At 45.7% G+C, this 19240-nt stretch overlaps 1 protein-coding gene across 1 annotated transcript in view; it reads left to right on the top strand.

Annotated features, from left to right (window-relative positions):
• LHX1 (LIM homeobox 1) overlaps window positions 1–13110 on the top strand; it is a 53184-nt gene extending 40074 nt beyond the window's left edge. Inside the window, exons 4-6 of the mRNA XM_028708218.2 lie at window positions 5650–5815; window positions 11088–11496; window positions 11673–13110. Coding sequence (XP_028564051.1) covers window positions 5650–5815; window positions 11088–11467 — 546 coding nt within the window. The 3' untranslated portion in view covers window positions 11468–11496; window positions 11673–13110. The remainder of the gene's footprint in view (window positions 1–5649; window positions 5816–11087; window positions 11497–11672) is intronic.
• The last annotated feature ends 6130 nt before the right edge of the window (window positions 13111–19240 follow it).

Raw genomic sequence — 19240 nt, 5'->3', positions numbered from 1 at the left:
GGGGAGAGGGAGGGAGAGAGAGAGAGAGAGAGAGAAGCGCATCTCTGGTTGATAGGGGGGGGGGGGACGGAGTTAAAGATGGGGAGGGGGGCCGCTGCCTTGACTCTCCTGCTTGCTAGGATGTGTATATCAGAGAGGGAGTCCCGGGGAGCAAGTTCCCCGAAGGGTGCGCGTCTTTGTAGCAGAAGCGCGGTTGCGAGAGGGCGCTCAAGTGAGCGGAAAGCCTATCAATAAATAGGGAGAAATAGCGGAGGAGAGAAGGTAGCCTTTTCTCCTCCTTCCTTTGCCCCTCCCCCTCCAGTTGTGGGGTGAGCTTAAAAACGAGAGGAAAGACCCTTCGCTCAGTTGTTAGACCATCCATCTACTTTGCGCGCAGAAGTTCCTAATTTCAATCCCCGCCATCTCCAGGAGGGGCTTGGAAAGACTTGGAACACCGAGGAGCTGCTGCCAGCCAGTGTAGACACTACTGAGTAAGATGGGAGTATTGCTCTGGCTCGGTACAAGGCAGCCGCTTTGCATCCGGGGTTAAATCCCTGCCATCTCCACCTCCGGATTATATAGAAGAGCAGGTTTCTCGGATGGAAGTGGTCCAACTAGCACAGATGAGGTCAAAGGGTCCCTTAAGACAGCCTTTCTCAACCTGTGGGCCCCAGATGTTGTTGCACTACAACTCCCATCACCCCTAGCTAGCAAGGCCAGAGCTCGGGGATGATGGGAGTTGTAGTCCAACACAATCAGAGAGCATGGCAGTGGCTTCCCCTGGTCTACACATGCATACTTAGATGTGCACATGCCCATTTTCTCTGCATGGACAATCCTCTGGGGCTGTACTGCAATGTTTGCAAGTAAGTCTGTGTGTATTTGCATGGCTTACCCATGTCTTGGTTAGGTCCAGGACCAACTCCCCTTTCAGCCATGGGTGACCTTAGATCAGTCCACATCTCTCTGCCTAACCTACCTCACAGGGTTGTTGTAGGGATAGAATGGAGGGGGGAGAGAGAGAGATACCCCCCCCCCCCCCCGCAGAGCTGCCTGGAGAACAGACTCTTATTATTAGTGTTGTTAATTCATTTTATTAGTCCCTTGACTCAGAAGGACTCACAAAATTTAAAAGCGTAAAAGGATGGCATAAAATCGGGGGGGGGGGGGGGAGGAAGAAGAATGCATTGCAATAAAAGCCATACAGTAATCTATAAAATAAACCCAATAAAACAGCAGCGAAAACACATCACCAATAGACAGCAAAATCTAAACGGATGGTGGGATGGGACTGTAAGGTGGTTATTATCCCTCCTCCTTAATGCTGTTTCCCAAATCTCTGCCCACCGAAAACACTGTTTGCCTAGTTTCCCCCACTCAGATTATAAACGTATCTAGATACAGACGATGTGTTTGTACAGCTCTTGACACTAATATATAGATTGCAATTTAATGGGCATCATTTTGCAATTTACACCAGGTGTGGGGCACTATTGACCCTCCAGATGTTGCTATACTACAACTTCCAGCAATGGCCGGTATAGATTGCACTACCTACTTCAGGCTGCAGATTGGGGGGGGGGGCATATTTTTAATGCTTTGTCCAATATTGAACATAACCTACAAGTAGAAAACTAGCCCAGCAGGGAATGACCTGGGCTACCACAACCTCTCTGGCTAGTGTGAAATTATTAGTCACAGGGAATTCATTTCTGTCTTGGGGGAGAATTCAAAACTGGCACTTCTCCCTGCGGCCTGAAATGGTACTGTCCGCTTCGGCTCATGTAGGCCACCCCACAAATATGCTGGCTGGTGGCTGATGGGAGTTGGAGTCCAACAGGGCTCCACGTTGGCTACCCCAGATGTATGCTCAAGGGGAGGGGAGGCGGAGAGGAGATATTCACACAGGGGGTGCTGATTCTTTTCTGCTAGGACCTGCCTCTGAAATGTGAAACAAACGTGCAAATTAGATCTTTCCGTGTGCAATCTGGAATTAAATAAAGTGAAGGCTGAAAGCACATGCGGTCACCACTCTGCTGGAGCCAAACAAGTCCCAAATGTAAGAATGGCCTGCTGGATCAGGCCAATGGCCCACCTAGTCCAACATCCTGTTCTCACAGTGGCCAGCCAGATAGATGCCCATGGTCAGCAAGCAAGCAGGGTTCAAGCACAACAGCACAACTGTCCTCTCCTGTGGCTTCCAGCAAGTGATGTTCAGAAACATTACTGCCTCTAAATGTGGGTCAGCTGCAGTGCAGGCTAGTCCATTAATGGGCGAATGGGGCCATGACCCACCAAGCTCAGCCTGCCTTCAGCCAGCGCCCCCACCTGCCTGCTTTCTTTCCTGCAACCAGCCCAGGATTTGGCATTGGTGGTGAGATTCTTCCACCTTCATCCCAGTGTTGCCCTTGTAGAACTCAACAGGGAGGTGCAGTGGCGTAGCGTGGGGGGTGCAGGGGGGGCCGGCCGCACCGGGCGCAACATCTGGGGTTAGGGCAAATCCATGGGTTAGGGGGCGCAAATCCACAGGTTAGGGGGCGCAAATCCACGGGTTAGGGGTCGCAAATTACTTGCCTTGCCCCGGGTGCTGACAACCCACGCTACGCCGCTGGGGAGGTGAAAAGGGTTGAAGCTAGATGCAGTTGGCTCCGCCTTTCAGTGACTCTGACGCCACCCACTGTTTGAGCTCCTTGCATTCCACCACAGCAGTTTCAGTGGACCGCAGTCACCAACTGGTCCTGGTCAGTGCCGGATTTATGTATAAGCTAAACAAGCTATAGCTTAGGGCCCCACTCTCTTGGGGGGCCCAAAAAAAATTTAAAGGAAAAAAACTGGATGTACATTTCCAAAATATAAGATAAAAAATAAAACCTATACACAGCAACAGTGTTTTGTGTTGTTTAGGCTCCTATTTGTTATGTGCAAATGACTTAAGATACCGATTAGGTCCATAAATTACCATATGGCATATATTCAACACACACAAAACGGCAACAATTTGTTGTTGACAAAGGACAGCTGGACATATAAAGGGCCCCATTACCTTCAGTAGCTTAGAGCAGAGGTCAGCAAACTTTTTCAGCAGGGGCTGATCCACTGTCCCTCAGACCTTGGGGGGGCAGACAATATTTTTTTTGGGGGGGGGAATAAAATCAACAAATTCCTATGCCCCACAAATAACCCAGGGATGCATTTTAAATAAAAGGATACATTCTACTCATGTAAAAACATGCTGATTCCTGGACCGTCTGTGGGCCGGATTGAGAAGGCGATTGGGCCACATCCAGCCCCCGGGACTTAGTTTGCCTACCCATGGCTTAGAGCCTCCTCAAACCTAAATCCAGCCCTGGTCCTGGTACTCTCAGGGTTGAGATCAGACAGAGCCCCCCCACCTCCTCCTCCTTTTAACTTCAGGTACTGCTGTACAAATGTGCCTTTCTATTTCAGCAGGCATTGTAAGGAAGGTTTCTGGTTTTATGGTTCATTTTGACTTAATTTTATCCACTGTGTCTGTGTGTGGTTTTAGTAATCTTTGATGTACACTGCAAAGAAGCGTTGGTGATTAAGCAGTATATACATAGCATAAACAAAATAAAATAAACAGGACACCTGGTGGAAGAAAGGTAGGAAATAAATGCAAGAAAATGAATAAAACACCCACACATTCCCACAAAGAAATAAGAAAATGAGGCTGCAACTTTAATTCTGTTTACCTGGGACTAAGCCCCACTGAATTAAATAGGACATGAGCTGTCATGATGACGATTTCACTTTTAATGGGGAATAGGCCCCTCATGTAAAGCATTGTGACTTAATGCCGACCCGCAAAGGACATGATTCCCCCCTAAAGAATGCTGGGAACTGTAGTTTGCTAAGGGTGTTGGGAATTGTAGTGCTGCTAGGGGAAAACTGCAGTTCCCAGTATATGCTTTAAATGTAGGGCGTGGCTCTGCCTTTACTTCTGAGTAAGGATGCACAGGATTGTGCAGTAAGTACCGTAATTGATAATATGGAAATAGATTTCAAATTATTTAACCCCACTTTAGCTTAATAATAATAATAATGCCAACACTACATTTAAGTAACTTTAAACCTCTATATTTTCTATATTAAAAAACTGGCTTGTGTGTATTTATCTATCACTTGCTTCAGACCTCTTGTAAAGACACACCAGGCTTTTACTGACCCATAATATCAGACCCTGATTTTTTTCTGTATTAATTCCCCTTATTGTTTTTTATACCACTGTTTTACATGTTTTATATTGTATTTTTGTTCCAATGATCTCATTTACTGCTTTAATCGTGTACACCACTTAAGGTATTTTAATTTTTTAAGTGCTTTATCAATGTTTTAATTGCCTGATTGATCGATGAATCAATGAATACTGGGGTTGTGTCTTGCTCTGGTGTACGGTACATTTCAAACGCACACATGAATCTTGGGAACTGGTGCTGGGAATTGTAGCTCTGGGAGGGGTAAACGACACTGTGCGGGGGTTCTTTAAATGGATAGTGTGTGCACAGCTGTGTGCGTACACGAGTTCTGCCCCTATATGCAAGACCTGCCTCTCATTCCACCCTTCTGTGAACGTGGGGACCTGGTGTGTGTGTTTATCTGCAAAATGCGTGCAAGCAGGGAGGCTGGTATCTGGACTATGTCCCTGTGAGTGTGTGCTTGTCAGCGAAAGGGAGCATCTGTATTTGCGTATGCTGAGCCAGGCAAGGGGTGGAGAGCGGATTCTTTCCGGTGGTGTGTAAACCGCGACGCTCCCCGAATCCGGATTTGCGCTGTCCTTTCTTCTGAGCCAGAGGATATCTTGAAGCCCGATAATTTTACCTCCAGTAAAATTCTCTCTCTCTCTCTCTCTCTCTCTCTCTCTCTCTCTCTCTCTCTCTCTCTCTCGTGTGTGTGTGTGTGCGCGCGCGTGTATGAGAGAGAGAGAGAGAGAGAGAGAGAGAGAGAGAGAGAGAGAGAGAGAGAGAGAGAGATTTACCTTCAGTAAAATTATAATTAGATACATGTATGAGCGAGTAAGAATCGAGCAGTTTCACCTCCAGATCTCTGCACACCATTTCACTTTAACAAATTGCGGATTGGGTGAATGACGTGTGGTTGTCTCCAGCTAAATTGTACTCCGAGGAGACCCACTGAAATTAACGACCCTAAGTTAGTCGTACCAATTAAATTCAGTGGGTTTGCTCTGAATGAAACTGACGTTGGATACAACCGAGAGAGGCATTGCTTTAACAATCCTGGCGTCTAATCCGGTTCCCTTCCCGGCCCGCTTGTCAACCCTGGTATATGTGTTAATCCAGCACTGCTCCCTCCGTTTAGCTGCTTTGAGAATCCGGTTTCCCTGGTTTGATATACCTTCGTGTGTGTTCTTAGGTTGTATTTTGGTGTCTCTGAGTGGTCAGCCTAGCGTCCTCCATTAACACCCCCTGCCTGCCTGCCTGCCTGCCTGGCCCTTTGGCGAATACCCAGGGCGAGTGTTCCAAAAGCTCTCCAAACGACATCTCTCCGTGCGCCCTAGGCGCACCACGGGGGCGATCCTGCTTGGCTTCTCTTCCCCCGTGGCTCTAGCGTTGATCCCCGCGCCCTTGTCCTCGCCTCGGTATCCCAGGCAGCCTCTCAACTCCGGCTTCTCTTCCTCCTTCTCCCTGGCAGGTTTGGTTCCAGAATCGGCGTTCCAAAGAAAGGCGCATGAAGCAACTGAGCGCGCTGGGGGCCCGACGGCACGCGTTTTTCCGCAGCCCCCGCCGCATGAGGCCGCTGGTAGACCGTCTGGAGCCGGGAGAGCTCATCCCCAACGGGCCCTTCTCCTTTTACGGAGGTGGGTAAGCGCGGGGGGTGGTTCCTGGGCGTGTTCACACGTCTCGGTAGCTGCATCTACACACACAAGCCAGTCGGAGAATTTTGATTTTACACCTCTTGACAGGCCTGGAGCCAGAAAGTTTGCAGGGAGGGGGCACTGCAAAACCGTCAGGAAATAAACTTGAGATTAGGCTGTTTAATTTTAGATAATATTTATAATATTTAAATTTTTATAAAATTTTTGGGTGGGAACCTAATCCCAGCCCATTAGCCAGAAAACTTACTTCTTTAGTGACTAATTTGGCACTGCATCCTTTCCCTTTATCTCCAACTAAAAGGTACCCCTTTTAGTTTTAGGGTTTGTTTTTAGGGTAGCTGAAAATTCAGCAGGTGCCTGTAATCTCCCTTGAGCGTACCAGAACCAGTGCTCAAGTCATGGGGAGGGGGTATAAAGGCTTTATGAAATCCTTAGCCCCCCACGTTTTAGCCAAATCATGCTTCCTGGCCTCCTATAAGCAGTAGCTTAAGAGGATCATCCTAAATGGTAAAGAGGCTGAACTGCCTCCCTCACAAGAGAAGAAGCTGCTTCACGCTGAGTCAGACCATTGATCCACCAAGCTCAGTGTTATCTACATTGACTTGTTAGCGATTCCCCCAGGTTTCAGGCAGGATCCTTTCCCAGCTCTAGCTGGAATTGAGCCTGGGATTTCCTTTATGCAAAGCAGATCCTCTGTCACTGAGCTACAGCTCTTTCTGCAAAGGTCCCCTGTGAAGCTGAACCCAGAAAGAGCCTTGCTTTAGACTCTGGAATGAATCTCTTCATGCAGCTTCATAGGGTCTAGCCTAATGCAACAACAAGTTGTTTTTATACCCTACCCATCTGACCCCAGGCACTCTGGGCAGCTTCCAACAAAATACAGTGGTACTTCAGGTTACATACGCTTCAGGTTACATACGCTTCGGGTTACAGACTCCACTAACCCAGAAATAATGCTTCAGGTTAAGAACTTTGCTTCAGGATAAGAACAGAATTCGTGCTCCGGCAGCACGGCGGCAGCAAGAGGCCCCATTAGCTAAAGTGGTGCTTCAGGTTAAGAACAGTTTCAGGTTAAGAACGGACCTCCGGAACGAATTAAGTACTTAACCCGAGGTACCACTGTATAAAGAAACAAAATAATACATCAACATTAAAAGCACTCAGCTTTTTTTTTTAGTGGTAAAAGCCTCAGCGCCTAGGGCTTGCCGATCGAAAGGTCAGCGGTTCGAATCCCCGCGGCGGGGTGCGCTCCCGTTGCTCAGTCCCAGCGCCTGCCAACCTAGCAGTTCGAAAGCACCCCCAGGTGCAAGTAGATAAATAGGGACCTCTTACTGGCGGGAAGGTAAACGGCGTTTCCGTGTGCTGCGCTGGCTCACCAGATGCAGCTTTGTCACGCTGGCCTCGTGACCCGGAAGTGTCTCCGGACAGCGCTGGCCCCCGGCCTCTTGAGTGAGATGGGCGCACAACCCCAGAGTCTGTCAAGACTGGCCCGTACGGGCAGGGGTACCTTTACCTTTATCTTTATTAAAAGCACCCCAAAACTCAGAACCAAACTAAGCATGAAATTAACTGCATAGTTCTGTCCTGAAATGCAAGGGGTGAGTGGGAGTCCCCTCCAATTGCCAATTTGGGGGGTGGGGCTGGTGCAGATTGGAACCCTAGCATAGGGGGGCACTCACAGAGATAAACAATATGTGTTGGCACTGTTCTTCCGAATCGGTCACAAAGAAGCAAACCTGATCCTGCCTTCCTTGTGTTCTGGGCCAATTAGATCAAAGGCACTGGGATGACTGGCAAGCCCTAACCCATTTTCAAGGTGAGAGGAGGGTGTCATGTTGGCTAGCCCCAGTGTAAGGGATATAATGATCTTGCAGTGGGGCCTGAGGGTGATTCCACACAGTTGCTATTTTCAGGAAGGATTCAGGTTCATTCATTTATAGAATTTGTAGTCCGCTCTTCAGCCAAGAAGGCTCCCAGAGTGGCTTAAATGCAATACAGTGGTACCTCAGGTTAAGTACTTAATTTGTTCCGGAGGTCCGTTCTTAACCTGAAACTGTTCTTAACCTGAAACACCACTTTAGCTAATGGGGCCTCCTGCTGCTGCCACTCTGCCAGAGCACGATTTCTGTTCTCATCCTGAAGCAAAGTTCTTAACCTGAAGCACTATTTCTGGGTTAGCGGAGTCTGTAACCTGAAGCGTATGTAACCTGAAGCGTATGTAACCTGAGGTACCACTGTAACTTAAAACAAGACAGTCTTTAAGCACATAGGCTTAAAATTGAGGGAGGTGGAAAATGACCCACCAGGGAAGGGGGAGAAGGAGGGGAAAAATAAAACTCAGACACCAATTATTAAATAGTTATTCTTCTAATGACTAGCTGACACAGTTCAGGGGTAAGAGATGCGTGATAGAGCTGGTCTTTCAGCTAAGCTGATGGAATGAGCACCACTTTCCATATCTCCCACTGAGGCAGTCCATGGAATGACTGCCCCAAAGTGACTGTCTGATGGAGTTATCATGTTTTTTGGGGGGACGACTACGACGACACTGTTGTTCAGTGGTAGGTTGCACAATTATAGCTGATTGGGAAACATTGTGTGATAAACCCACTCTCCTAAAATATCAGGCCTTTTTGCAGTAAGGAAAGTGACAGGGAAGGTGGAGGATGACACTGGCTTTGACGCAGTGCCATCTAGCCTACCCGCAGACAAGCCAGAATGAATGCTCCTTAAATAGTTCATGTAGTCTAACCTCCCTGCAAACAAAGACTATAATCCTAAAAACCCGCTTTCCTCTGAGTAAGCCCCACTGAATCCAAGAAGATGTACTTTTGAGGAGCTAATGTTTGCACGCCACCATATTAATACTGGTTTGACAGAAACATGGGAATAGTTCCCCAAAGTGATCTTGGCTGCAGAGTTCATCTTCAGCTTTATAAGAATCTTGGCGATCTCTCATTCTTAAAAACAAAATCAAGCTTCACTTATTGTTGAAAAAATGTTATTTCAAGTTACTGGGTGAAATCAGAAACCACAGAAGTTTCTGTGCCCCCTCTTCCCCTTATCAGCATAATCAGATCAAAGTGTGAAAATAATAACAATTTAGCAAAATTGATTCAACTTGGCATCTTATAGCAGAGTGTGGTTTTAATTTATTGCAGAATTTGCATTCATTACATTTTAATATAAAGTTGAGGATGTGCAAACAGGTTTTAAGATGCAACTAGGGGGAAAGGTGGGGTTGTTTATGAAAATCATTTGCAACTGTGTAGGTGCCTGGTCCTTGCCCCCCCCCCCAACATAATGAGGTTTTTTAAAGTAAGGAGAAACAAAAGTTGCAATCATCAGCATCAGACCCAGAGCTGTCACTGGTGGCACAGATGCTGATGCAGAGCATGTTTGTCACTGTAATTTGCCACTTTCGGGGGGGGGGGGTTACTTAGGGGGTCAGAGCCTGGGCTGTGGTGGTCCAGACTTCAGCTCTGAGGTCCAACCCAAGTTGCACCACTGTTGAGGTGGTGGCTGGGGGCCTCATCAGGGCCTCCCCAAATCATTTTGCTGACTGTGGTGAAGCAGAAAATGGCGCCAGGTCAAGGTGCAAAAGAAGCCAAGGCTAGGTTAAATAATAATAATAATAATAATAATAATAATAATAATAGGGACGCGGGTGGCGCTGTGGGTAAAAGCCTCAGTGCCTAGGGCTTGCCGATCGAAAGGTCGGCGGTTCGAATCCCCGCGGCGGGGTGCGCTCCCGTTGTTCGGTCCCAGCGCCTGCCAACCTAGCAGTTTGAAAGCACTCCCGGGTGCAAGTAGATAAATAGGGACCGCTTACTAGCGGGAAGGTAAACGGCGTTTCCGTGTGCAGCTCTGGCTCGCCAGAGCAGCGATGTCACGCTGGCCACGTGACCCGGAAGTGTCTCCGGACAGCGCTGGCCTCCGGCCTCTAGAGTGAGATGGGCGCACAACCCTAGAGTCTGTCAAGACTGGCCCGTACGGGCAGGGGTACCTTTACCTTTCCTTAATAATAATAATAATAGTAATAATAATAATAATAATAATAATAATAATAATAATAATGCCCAGCCCACTCTGGGCAGCTTCCAACAAAATATTAAAATACAATAATTAATCAAATATTAAAAAGTTCCCTAAACAGGGCTGCCTTCAGATGTCTTCTAAATGTCAGGTAGTTGTTTATCTCTTTGACATCTGGTGGGAGGGCATTCCACAAGGTGGGTGCCACTACCAAGAAGGCCCTCTGCCTGGTTCCCTGTAACTTGGCTTCTCGCAGCGAGGGAAATGCCAGAAGGCCCTCGGGACTGGACCTTAGTTCTTCTGAATGCCAATTACTGGAAACTACAGGAGGAGAGCACAGGGCGCCATATTACCAAATTCTGCTCCTGCTTGCAGGCTTCCCGTTGGAACACCTGGCTGGCCCCTGTGAGAATGCTGGATTAGATGGGCTATTGGCCTGATCCGGCTGGCTTTTCCTATGTTTCCCCTTCTCTAATCGAGACATGGAGAATCTCAGCCCACCATGAACCACATAGTGAAAAGGGTGACATCCTGCTACGTAACTAATCAAATTTGGTTATGCAGTATTGACAGCTGATCAGGCCATCCTCTGCTGTTCTTATGATCTAAAATAATAATAATTTTATTGTTTATGTCCCACCCACCTGGCTGGGTTTCCCCAGCCACTCTGAGCAGCTTCCAGCAAAAGACAAAATAATAATAATACTAATTATCATCATTATTTTATTTTTATTTTTATTATTTATACCCCGCCCATCTGGCTGAGTTTCCCCAGCCACTCTGGGCGGCTCCCAATCGAGTGTTAAAAACAATACAGCATTAAATATTAAAAACTTCCCTAAACAGGGCTGCCTTCAGATGCCTTTTAAAGATAAGATAGGTGCTTATTTCCTTCACATCTGAAGGGAGGGCATTCCACAGGATGGGTGCCACTACTGAGAAGGCCCTCTGTCTGGTTCCCTGTAACCTCACTTCTCGCTATGAGGGAACCTCCAGAAAGCCCTTGGCGCTGGATCTCAGTGTCCGGGCTGAATGATGGTGGAGACGCTCCTTAAGGTATACAGGACTGAGGCCGTTTAGGGCTTTAAAGCTCAGCACCAACACTTTGAATTATGCTCGGAAACACAACAAAATATTAAAAAACCTCCTGATGCAGCAAAGAAATAAAGAAATATCTGTGGCATGTACGTCAACCTTTTATCTTTTCTTCGCCTGCCAGATTACCAGAGCGAATACTACGGACCTGGGAGCAACTACGATTTCTTCCCCCAAGGACCGCCTTCCTCTCAAGCCCAGACGCCGGTGGATCTCCCTTTCGTGCCATCGTCCGGGTCGTCAGGAACGCCTCTCGGAGGGATGGACCACCCCTTACCTGGACACCACCCTTCCAGCGAAGCTCAGCGTTTCACAGATATCATGTCACACCCACCTGGGGACTCTCCGAGCCCCGAACCCAACCTACCTGGCTCCTTGCACTCCATGTCGGCCGAAGTTTTTGGGCCGAGTCCTCCGTTTTCCTCGATATCCGTCAACGGCGGTGCTAACTATGGCAGCCACTTATCACATCCGCCCGAAATGAACGAGGCTGCTGTATGGTAGCTTTAAATACCAAGACTGGGGGCTGAGAAGTAAGTGGCCAATCGACACCCACCTTTGCTTACATCCAGGTGTATAGAAACGAGTTCGAGCAAATAGTTTCTTTCTTTTTTTCTTGCCCTAAGACATATAGATATATAGATATATTTGTTGGGGGTTTTGCCTTTTTTTGGTGAACTTTGGGAATTAACTGAATTATTCATTTCAGATCGAAGCCCAGGGAGATTTTGGTATAAACCGGAGGACAATCTTCATGATACAGAATGAACAGGAGAAAAAAGAAAAAACAAGGGGAAAAATATGAAGAAAGTAATCTCTTTTTGTACCAAGTGAAGAAGGAAAAAAGACACTGGCAAAGTGGATTTGTTTCGATACTGCCATATACTATGGGATGGCGAATAGTGAGTGTCCGCATTCACTAGACTATAACTCTAGGGGGGGGAAACAAGATTCTCAGAGACTTTTCTCATAGGAAAAGAAACCAATATTGAATAAAGGCAAGGTCAACAAGAACAAGACAAAAAAAAAAAAAAGCTTCAAGGAATTCTAGCATTTTTTAAAATGATGATTCTTTTGGTATTATTGATTTGTTTAATTTTGCCTCCGAACATTCAACATGAGCCACAACAATAGACTTTTAAAGCTTCAGAAATGTCAGGTGGGGCAAATGAAATGTAGTTAATTTTGTTGTTCTTTTTGGGAGGGTGGTGCTTTTATGTTTATTTTATTTTCATTGGCCAAAATAGCAAATATTTAAATATAAGCCCTCCGAATCAACTCTTCTACCTTCTCTGAGCGACACACACCAATAATCCTCAAAACCCAGAAGTCTTCTGCTAGACTTCTAAGTAAAAAAAAAAAACTGACTTGAAAAGAAACGAACGACAAAGTATTCTACCTTCAGAAAAATAAAAGCTAAACAAACAAAAATAAAAAGACTCTATGAAACTAGAAAAAAAAGCAGTCAACTGTTTACGTCGAATGTTAAATTCAGGAGCGCAATGTTTTACTTAAAAAAAATTCCTGTTTTAGAACCTCTTGTTCAAAAGCAAAGTATTTTGAGCAATCAACCAAAATAGTTCATTTTTCTTTCTTTTTCCTTTTTTTCTGTAGTTGTTATAAGACATTACAGGGCTTGTGTTTCACTGTGCTAGTTTGTAAAGGTGGCGTTTACAGCAGGCAAAGAATAAAAACTTATAAAATCAAACAGTTGCCAAATAAAACAATTCTATAGCACAAAATACTCTTTGGGGGTGCTGTACCCACAGCCCGGGGGAAAAACGCAAAACATTTTAAACAAAGTGTTACAAGGTTAAGAGGGGGGGAAATTTAACATCTTTGCTAATGTTTAGTCCTGTTCAACATTAATGGAATTGTTAATATGACTTATATAGACCCACACAGGTTTTATTTTTGTGTCTTTAAAAGAAAAAAAAGTCCAAAATATTTAAATTTTATGGTCAAATATGCAGTCAGCAGCTGCTACTTTTTTTCCTTTATATATTAAATTTCTCATATGTCTTTTATTGTTCAAATAAACCTAAGCTTGTGTGACCTCCAGTGCATATTAGACCATTCACTGTATGAAAGGGGGGGAAAGTTGGATTAAAAAATTTGTGAATTTTTAATAAAATTAGAAAATCTGATGTTTAGATAACCTGTGTTTCATTCAATGCTTTAAAAGATTTATGACATTGGGGGTGGGGGGTGGGGAGGTGGTCAAGGAGGAGGATTCTGATCTCTTTTAAATATTGCCAAAAGCAAAATTTTAATTGTGTGGGTTCTTCCTCAGGCAATTATTTCCTCAGAATTTTTTTTTCTTTGGGGTTCTGAGGAATAGCAGAACAGCTTTTTATAAGAATATCGAAATCTAAGGATGTTTTCACTCATCCATAACTTGTCGTTGGATTCTGCATTAATTCAATGAGAATCTGGTGGTTTCTCCTCAGATTACGTTTTTGAGTCGTTTTGAGGAAAGCGCTACGAGTTTTGATAATGCTGGCAACATTGCTCAAGTTGGGTTGTCATTGGATTTCAGGTTAAAATTAAGTTTGAAGTGCTTTTGGAGCTTTCTCCTCAGCGATTTGAAGAAGCATCTTGGAGAATCCTGAGAGAAACTCCCAAGGCTTTCCCGCCATGTCTGATAAAATTGTTACAGCAAGGTGTTCACTGCTCTGTTGGCTATTTCTGGTACCATGGGACCTTCTTACAGCAGATAGTTACTGAGTGTGGATTTGAAGAACATACACACACATTTGAATGAAGCTCACTCTGCCCCAAATACATGTAGGATTGAAGTACAGTGGTACCTCGGGTTACATACGCTTCAGGTTACATACGCTTCAGGTTACATATGCTTCAGGTTACAGACTCTGCTAACCCAGAAATAGTGCTTCAGGTTAAGAACTTTGCTTCAGGATGAGAACAGAAATTGTGCTCTGGCGGCGCGGCAGCAGCAGGAGGCCACATTAGCTAAAGTGGTGCTTCAGGTTAAGAACAGTTTCAGGTTAAGTACAGACCTCCGGAAGGAATTAAGTACTTAACCCGAGGTACCTCTGTACGGCTCTACCATTAGGCTGAGTCAACCGCTTCAGGTGGCAGTGCCCCCTGTTCCAGCCATTCCTCCAGTTCCCCTCCATTGGAGGACACAACTGTGTGCGCAACACAACTAAGCTAACCTTGAAAGAAGATGAATTTTTATTGTCATGGTTTAACCACAAGACCGAACCTCTATTATATTCCCTGTAGCTTGGCCTACTCTTGAGGATTGCAGTGGATTCTCAAGTGATAATAAGAATAAGAATAAATTTGTATTTATACCCTGCCCTTCCCGGTTCAAAAACCGAGCTCAGGGTGGCTAACAACAAATGTAAAACCTAATTGTAAAAGCAGCATAAAATACAGTATAAAACATGAATAACAATAAAATTCAAAGTTCAGAAATCAATTTAGGGGAAATAAGCATTAGGTAATCCCAGGGCTATCTGGCTGAATTGGTCCTACTTGGGCCAGTGAGGAGGCCAGGGGAGAATTAGCTGTGGGGTCTCAGAGCGGGTAATCTTCATAAAAGGGGAGGGGGAGGGAAGAGAAGGGAAATAAAAGATCAGGCTGGATTCAAATTAAAGGCCAGGCGGAATAGCTCTGTCTTACAGGCCTGGCGGATAGAGGTTAAATCCTGAAGGGCCCTAGTCTCATGGGACAGAGCATTCCACCAGGTTGGAGCCATCACTGAAAAGGCCCTGGCCCTGGTGGAGGATAGTCTGACTTCCTTGGGGCCCAGGACCTCTAAACTATGGTTATTCATTGACCTTAAGGTCCTCTGCGGGGCATACCAGGAGAGACGGTCCTGTAAATACGAGGGGCCTAAGTCACAAAGGGCTTTAAAGGTCAAGACCAGCACCTTGAACCTGACCCTATACTCCACCGGGAGCCAGTGCAACTGGTAAAGCACTGGGTGAATATGCTCCCATGGCAGGGACTCCATGAGGAGCCTCGCTGCAGCATTCTGCACCCGCTGAAGTTTGTGGGAGAGTTTCAAGGGCAGCCCCGCATAGAGCGAATTACAGTAGTCAAGCCTGGAGGTGGCCGTCGCATGGATCACTGTGGCCAGGTCAGGGCGGGAAAGGTAAGGGACCAAGTGCTTAATGCGGCAAAGATGGAAAAATGTCGCCCTTGCTGTGGTGTCATGGTGGAGTCAGGCTGGTATGTGTTTGTCTCTTTGACATCAGCGCATACGTTTGTTTCACAGAGGCAGATTTAGGGGAGCGCAACTGGTTCAGTTGTACTGGGCGCGAAGCCTTGGTGGAAAGCGAGAGGTGGGCGGCACTGAATTTTGGCATCTCGCAGGGCGACACGGAAATTTGAGACTCCAAGGCACACCACTGTGCTTCATAAGAAGTGTTTGCCTCCCTCACATGTTACACTTTTCAACCTACATTCGCATCGGGCATTTAAAATGCTATTGCACCACTTTAAGCAGTAATGGCTTCCCCCCAAAGGATTATGGGAGCTGTCGTTTGTTAAGGTTTCTGAGAGTTGTTAGGAGGCCTGTATTCCCCTCTCAGAGCTACAATTCCCAGACTTCCTGAGGAAGAAAGATTGACGAACGGCTCTGTGAATTATAGTCCTGTGAGGGGAACAGGAGCCTTCTAACAACTCTCAGCACCCATAACAAAATACAGCTCCCATAATTATTTAGGGGAAGTAGTCTCCTCAGGCAGAAGCGACAGGCACCCTCCATTCTTCTTGAACCCAGCGCCATTCCCCTGTGTTGGGGATCAGACCTATATAAACCACAGACTAGAGGATGTCATCCTGTTGCCAGGTTGAAGTTAAGATTCAACGACAGCTCCAGTCAGCTTCTGTGCATGGTACAGGGAGGGCGCCATCTTGTCCTCTGCCCCAGGCAGCACAGTGTGTGAGACGAGCCCTGCCTATTCATGCAGCATCTTCACTCAACCTTTATTTTCAGGCTGGGTTGGGATGCCATGTTCTGGTTCGCCTCAGGTGCGAAAATGTCTTGGTCTGGCCCTGGGTAGCAGGGGTGAGGAATCTTTGCAAGCCTGAGGGCTGCTGCCCCTCACGGGCAAACATTCGAGGGACTCACGCCATGTCAGTGCTGGATGGGGCCAGAGGCGAGTGAGTGGAACAGCAGAGGCAACACTTGCCTTTGTACATTCCAGCCATGTGAAAGTCATATACTTTTCCACACTATCTCTCCATCCCTCATTCAGGGGAGCAAGAGGCAGAGTCAAAGTTTAATGAAACATTTCATTCAGGTGAAAGGATTTGAGGAGGAATGGCCAGAGGCATGGCCTGGGGTTGTAGCACCTGTCCTGAAGGGAGTCCTGAGGCCTACCTGGACCTCAGGTTCCCCACAACTCTTAAATGCTCTTTATTCTCTTTTTCTCCCTGGACATAATTTGGCAACTCAGCATCTTTTGCCAGTTTCACTTTCCCTTCCATGTTTGCCGTGTCACTTCAAAGGCTATTATCCGAAGCAGATTGATCTGGAACTGATCGGTCCTCCTGCCCGACTTGGTGGGGCTTACTTCTGAATAAATGTGTATAAAACACAGTGGAAGAAGAAGACAGCAGCCCCAGGCAATGCTTCCTATTTCTTGCCCTTTACAGTACTGCATCGTGAAAATATTAATTTATGAAGGGGGAACCCACCAAAGTACGTTTTCCTATTGTAATGGCCGTTTTCCTATATTGGGAAGAAAAGCATTAATTTTGTGACGTCCCTCAGATATTATGAAGCTTATGACCTGCTACCCTGAATTCGAGCACAATCCTATGTGTGTTTACTCCAGAAGTAAGCCTCTCTTCATTCAGCGGGGCTTACTCCTGTGCAAGTGAGCACAGAATAGCAACCTTAACAGCGCAATCCTATGCAAGTCTACTCGGAAGTTAGGTGCAGTGGGGCTTCCTCCCAAGTTAAATGCAGCCTCGGTCTTTCAGGAGACACAGAATTATCAATTTTGAAAGTGAGGTTGTGGGACAAGCCAACACAATTATTCTTTCAAAATATGCACACACCCATGCAGGCTTTCCATTATATATTTAGTGCTTTTTTATATTGGGAAGAAAAGCATTAATCTGGCACTCTGGGGGGTTAGAAATGCAGTTTCTACATGGGTCGATATATTGGGATGTTTTCTGGTATGGCTGAATGCTTCCATAAGTACTCATATCTGCTATTGAATTCCCAGTACATTCTGCGTATGTTTGTTGTTTGATTATATGGCGTGGGTGGGCTGCAGTTCTAACTACACTTACCAGGGAGTAAGCCACACTGAGCTCTTGGCATGCACAGGATTTTGCTTTTGAACACCTCTTTTTATTAAAATTCATCATATAGTATGGTCTTATATTTTGAAACCTAGGTGCCAGTCAAATATGCAAATTGGGGGACAAGTTGAGGAACAAATTAGGCTCAGTACTTGTGGGTGCATATCATTGTTTTCAAAAAGGAATAATCAAACATTTTATGGGTGGAATAAAAACCTTTCCAGTTGATGGCCTGGCCAGTGAGTGTGATGAAGTGTAAATGGCACTATAAGCACCCACTGAGGGAACCAAATCTTTCTAATTCCATCCATGGTCTGTATGGGGAAAGGAATGAAAATCAATAAATCATATTGATTCGTGAAGGAATGCTTTGTCCCCTAATTTGTGAAATATTTAATGTGGTGGTGATGGGGGACTGGATCCTGCACGTTAGTTGGATCCTTAATAGGACAGCTTTTACAAGTAGGCAGTGCTATCCACGTGTCAATCACCTGACATCAAGTGACCCATCTTCCTTTGCCTGCATGGCTTGAAATCAAACCACACAGGCAAAGGCACAGCACTTTGAAAGTGCTGATGATCAGTTGATGATCAGCACTTGCAAAGCCTGGTGCCTCTCTTGACCGGTCCTGTACCTGACATCAGGTGTAGCACAGGTGTGCATGGCTTGGCTAAACAGCCTTGCACATCAAAGGGGGAGGCCTGGGAGGGCTAATTAGACTGGGGGCAGTGGTTTACCTCTGCCGATTTAACATGTGGGAAATTAGCCACAGCTTAAAAGTAATTTACAATATTAGATTTATAGGTTGGAAACAGCACAACTGCTTCAAGGATTTTTACAATCAAGCAGTGTATAAATTTTGTGAAATAAAACACAGGCATATCTTTTCCACGCCTAGTGCCACTTTCTGAACCTGCAAAATACATACACACTCAATATTACCTTTCTGTTTGTCTTTTAATCACCTAATAATTCAATGTGAGACATGCTTACCCAGACATTAATCCCACTTAATTCAAATAGACTTACTCTCAGGTCAGTAGATTCAGGACTACAGTCACCCTAAAATATACATACTGCCACAGTTGACTTCTGCAGAGGGGTATTAGTGTTAGCAAAGACAACAGAGCCATTTGTAACCTTAAGAACCAACAAACTTATGATGGCATAAGCTTTCACAGACTACAGTCCCATTCATCAGATAAAACTGTTGAAGCAGATTGCAAATTATATACATACAGTATACATCATTTTATTTGTATGCTGCCTTTTCGTAATTGGGACCATGCTCAAGGAGGCTTACGTGTAAAATAATAATAATGCATAATTATATACATAACAGAGACGTGGGTGGCGCTGTGGGTTAAGCCACAGAGCCTAGGACTTGCCGATCGGAAGGTCGGCTGTTTGAATCCCTGTGACGGGGTGAGCTCCCATTGCTCGGTCCCTGCTCCTGCTAACCTAGCAGTTCGAAAGCACATCAACGTGCAATTAGATAAACAGGTACCGCTCCGGCGGGAAGGTAAACGGTGTTTCCGTGCGCTGCTCTGGTTCACCAGAAGTGGCTTAGTCATGCTGGCCACATGACCCGGAAGCTGTACGTCGGCTCCCTTGGCCAATAAAGCAAGATGAGCGCCACAACCCCAGAGTCGGCCACGCCTGGACCTAATGGTCAGGGGTCCCTTTACCTTTACTTTATATACATAACAAAAACAGTCAAGCAATGAATAAAACATCAAAAAGTACACAACCTGATGGAACAACTTTCATATAAATCTTAATATGATCCAAAATAAAGATACAAATTTTAAAAAATATAAATAACAGCAGCAGTCCCTCCCTAACAAAAACCCAGCCCAATTAAATTGCATTTTCTTGTGGTCATGGAGACTGGAGAAACTTCAGGAATTTGCATGTTGGGAATGTTACCAACTGTACATTGGTATCACTTCCATTGCCTGACCCACCCATTCCCTCTCAAC

The sequence above is a fragment of the Podarcis muralis genome, chromosome 15 (assembly GCF_964188315.1).
Source record: "Podarcis muralis chromosome 15, rPodMur119.hap1.1, whole genome shotgun sequence".
Taxonomy (NCBI): domain Eukaryota; kingdom Metazoa; phylum Chordata; class Lepidosauria; order Squamata; family Lacertidae; genus Podarcis; species Podarcis muralis.
Note: the sequence above shows the minus strand (reverse complement) of the source record. Positions and strands in the feature narration are given on the sequence as shown.